The following is a 3,897-nucleotide window of genomic DNA, read 5'->3' as shown; positions in this document are numbered from 1 at the left end:
AGAAGTAATAATATATATATATTATATATATATATATATATATATATATATATATATATATATAAAAAAAAATATTTGGATTAAATATATATATTTTTTACAGTTTATAAAGAAGTTTGTATTAGAAAAAAAGATCTGGGCGATGTTGTGGAAAAATATTTGAAATTTAATAAATCAGGATTTGAAAAATATACTTTAAGAGTTATTTTTTTTATTTTTATTTTATTAAATTTTATTATTAAGTCTAAATAACATGCCGATATTATTATACCAAATTACGGAGAAGGATTTTCGAATTTTTATAAAGATGAAAGTATATATGTTTTTATTATAAATATATTTTTTTATATGTTTTTTTTTTAACTTTTCTTTTTAGTTATTGCAGGTTTTTCTACAGTTGAAAATGCGGCTTTGGAAATTATTATAAATTAAGCAGTTTCAAAGAAGATTGAAATTTAGAAAAATCAAAAATAATAATAATAATGATGAAAAGAAAAATATATAAATGCAAGATTTATAAAAAAATATATTTATATTTAGTTTAATTATAAAAAATAATTTATATAAATATATATATAATAATTAGTTTTATTAAAGTTATACAAAAAAATAAAATATTAATATAAATTTTGTAATAAAAAATTTGTTTGTATATTTGAATTTTATTTTTATCAATGAAAAATGTAAAATTTCTATTATAAATAAATAAAAAAGATAAATAAAAAATAATTTTATTATTAAGAAAAAAAATATAAAGTAGTATAGGATTATTAGATTTAGAAAATAATGTTAAAGAATATAAAAAATGTATATTAAAAAACATAAATATCAGAATTTTTAATTATAAATAAAAAAAGATATAAATAATATTTGAAATAAAATAAAAAAATTTAATATTTATAAAAAAAAAACAATAAAGCATTAAAATTTTATGAAAAAAATAAATAAAATAAAATTAATTAAATTAAAAAAAAAAGTAAATATTAAATAAAATATCCTAAAAAATAAATAAAAAATATAAAAAAATTATGATAAAAAATATATAAATATAATATACAAATGAATAAATATAAATTATATAAATATTTAAATATATAAATTATATAAATAATATAAAAGTATATAAATATATAAATATATTAATTTAAAAATTTATATATATATATAAATTATTTATATATTTTTACCTTATAACTTATTTTTTTTATTTATTATATTTTCTAAATATATTTTTATTATTTTTTTTTATTCATTTTATATTATCTTATTTTGAATATTTTTAATAATTTATTTTATATTTTTTTTTTATTTAGTTTTTTTTATATATTTTTTTTAAGAATAATAATTATTAGACATTATTATTTTATTGATATTTGTTATTTAAGTTTGATTTTTTTATTAATAATTTTTTTTTTTAATCTTTTTATATTATTTTTTTTTAATAAATATTTTTTTATAGAAAATTATAATTATAAATATTTTTTTTTTATTAAATACAAAAAAAACAAAATGTTTACCAAACTAAATAAATTTCCCATAAATTTACAATATATAATTATTAGAAATATAAATGTAAAAGCATAATCTACTCCAAATCCAAATTTTTTAAAATTCATGCCTTAGGGTCAAACTGTAATGTAGGATGGATCCACATTAGATATTGTGAATCAAAAATATGCATCAATATCCCCTTTAGCGGAAAGATTATTTAATATAAAAGGTATAAATAGAGTTTTTTATGCGAAAGATTATATATCTATTTCTAAAACCGAAGAATCTTAATGGGATAACTTAAAAGAAGAAGTTATAAAATTAATAAAATAGCATTTTGAAGAAAAGAAAGAGCCACTATTACTAGATTCATAACCAAATTCAGATACTATCAAAGAAGAAGATTCTGAAGTTGTATAAATGATAAAAGAAATCATTGATACAAGAATAAGACCTATGGTATAAGATGATGGAGGCGATATCATTTTTAAGAGATTCAATGAAGATTCAGGAATAGTAATTTTAAGTATGATGGGATCATGTAGTGGATGTCCTAGTTCATAAGTTACATTAAAAAATGGAATCGAAAAAATGATTATGCACTATGTACCGGAAGTCTCAGGTGTTGAAAGTGAAGATTTTGGTGAATAAAATTGATTATTTTGTTTATTTTGTTTTATGGAGGGGGGGGGGGGGAGGGATGGAAATAAATAAATAAAAGGAAAAAGGAGAAAAGTTATATAATAATATTAAAAAATTGATATTGACTATATTTTGTTATTTTAATATAAAAAAGGAGAAAAGTTTTATAATTGAATATAATTTTTTTGTTATTTTAATATAAAAAAGGAGAAAAGTTATATAATAATATTATAAAATTGATATTGATTATATTTTTTTTGTTATTTTAATATAAAAAAAGAGAAAAGTTATATAATAATATTAAAAAATTGATATTGACTATATTTTGTTATTTTAATATAAAAAAGGAGAAAAGTTATATAATAATATTAAAAAATTGATATTGATTATAATTGTTATTTTAATATACATTAATATATATATAAGAAAAAACAAAACAAAAAAAAAGGAAAGTAAAATAAACTAAAAAACATTATATAATATTAATTTTTTTTTGTATTTCATTTTAATTTAATCTTTTTATTTATTATATAAGGAATGTTTTATTCGTCCTTATAATTTTCACAATTCTCACATTTACAATTTTCAGTACATTTAATACCTGCATTAAAACACTCACAGTATTTTTTTGTACACTAAGTTTTTGTACAATTACATCCTTTTTTATGAGAAACAATACCTTCATATTAATTTTATTTTACGACTAAAAATTTTTAGGAAAAAGCGTCTGGATTTCTCATTTTGGCTTCTTATTTAGCACTTTCTATTTATTTTTTGTTATTTTCGGTATTCCCGCAATTTGTACATATACAGCTTTTGTTACAGAAAATACCATTAACGAAACACTCGCAGTATAATTATAAACATCGGGACTTTTTACATTTACAAAATTCTACTTTTCGAATTAATTAGGAAGTGTTTAGTTCATTTAAGCTTATTTTATTTGTTTGGGGAGATTTTTGAAGTTTTTCTTGGGTTTTTTAAGTTTTATAATTTTCTTTTTTGGGAGTTATTTTATTTTTCGGATTTTTAGGAATTTTCTAATTTCTCGTATTTTTGGTCATTTACTATTGTAGAAATTTCGCTTATTTTTAGGTTCTCTTCCTCCTCATCTTATTTTAGAGGAGTTTGAAATTTATATTATGTTTTTTTATATTTTCTTCTGTATTTATATTAAAATCAGATATTTCTATTATTTCGTTTTTGTTTGTCCTTTTTATATTTGATTATTTTCAGAGTTATTTTTGTTTTTTTACTCTTATATTTCATATGGACTTAATGATATATTCGAAAACAATTTCTAAGATGTATTCATACGTATTTTTTGGAGACTTTTTTATTAGGATGTCTATGGATATAAATAGTTCTTTATTTTTTATGATCGAATTTCAAATGATTAAGCTAGGTTTTGGGTTATGTCTTATAAAGGAGAAAATTAGAGAAAATTTAAATAACTTTGTGACATTTTTTTATTATTAATTTTTTTAATATTATAAAAAATTATATTTTTTTTTTTTTTTTTTTTGGATTATTATTTTATTGTTTGATGTTTTTTTTTTTTTTTTTTTTTAAAAAATTTAATTTAAAATATTTATTTTGAATTTCCATTTTTTTTTTTTTTTTTTTTAAAAAAAAAAAAAAAAAATTAATTTAAATTTAATTTATTTTTTTTTTTTTTTTTTAAAAAAAAAACAAAAATTTTTTTTTTTTTAAAAAAAGGTTAAGAAAAAAAAAACCCGGGGGTATTTTTTTTTTTACCTAAAA

At 16.3% G+C, this 3,897-nt stretch overlaps 2 protein-coding genes across 2 annotated transcripts, besides 11 other annotated features; one reads left to right on the top strand and one right to left on the bottom strand. All coding sequences in view use genetic code 6, as the record gives it.

Moving 5' to 3' along the window:
• Positions 1-10: 10 nt before the first annotated feature.
• Positions 11-64: a microsatellite.
• A 637-nt stretch (positions 65-701) lies between these two features.
• Positions 702-726: a microsatellite.
• Positions 727-998: 272 nt separating this feature from the next.
• Positions 999-1,047: a microsatellite.
• Positions 1,037-1,140: a microsatellite.
• Positions 1,037-1,170: a microsatellite.
• Positions 1,063-1,181: a microsatellite.
• Positions 1,182-1,276: 95 nt separating this feature from the next.
• Positions 1,277-1,334: a microsatellite.
• Positions 1,277-1,335: a microsatellite.
• A 300-nt stretch (positions 1,336-1,635) lies between these two features.
• Positions 1,636-2,148, top strand: IMG5_041320 (hypothetical protein; the record flags this gene model as incomplete). Its single annotated transcript, XM_004037678.1, has 1 exon — positions 1,636-2,148. One exon carries the CDS (start codon positions 1,636-1,638, stop codon positions 2,146-2,148), a length of 513 nt encoding a protein of 170 aa, XP_004037726.1.
• A 154-nt stretch (positions 2,149-2,302) lies between these two features.
• Positions 2,303-2,524: a microsatellite.
• Positions 2,317-2,541: a microsatellite.
• Positions 2,542-2,631: 90 nt separating this feature from the next.
• On the bottom strand, positions 2,632-3,062 carry IMG5_041310 (tesmin tso1-like cxc domain protein; the record flags this gene model as incomplete). The annotated part of the gene is made up of 1 exon (XM_004037677.1): positions 2,632-3,062. A coding segment is annotated over one exon (429 nt), but the record flags the coding sequence as incomplete, so codon positions are not given.
• A 534-nt stretch (positions 3,063-3,596) lies between these two features.
• Positions 3,597-3,626: a microsatellite.
• Positions 3,627-3,897: the final 271 nt, after the last annotated feature.

This window comes from Ichthyophthirius multifiliis (genome assembly GCF_000220395.1).
Source record: "Ichthyophthirius multifiliis unplaced genomic scaffold scaff_1120509249898, whole genome shotgun sequence".
NCBI classification, from domain to species: Eukaryota; Ciliophora; class Oligohymenophorea; order Hymenostomatida; genus Ichthyophthirius; species Ichthyophthirius multifiliis.
The sequence above is the reverse complement of the archived record's forward strand: the minus strand, read 5'-3'. Positions and strand labels throughout refer to the sequence as shown.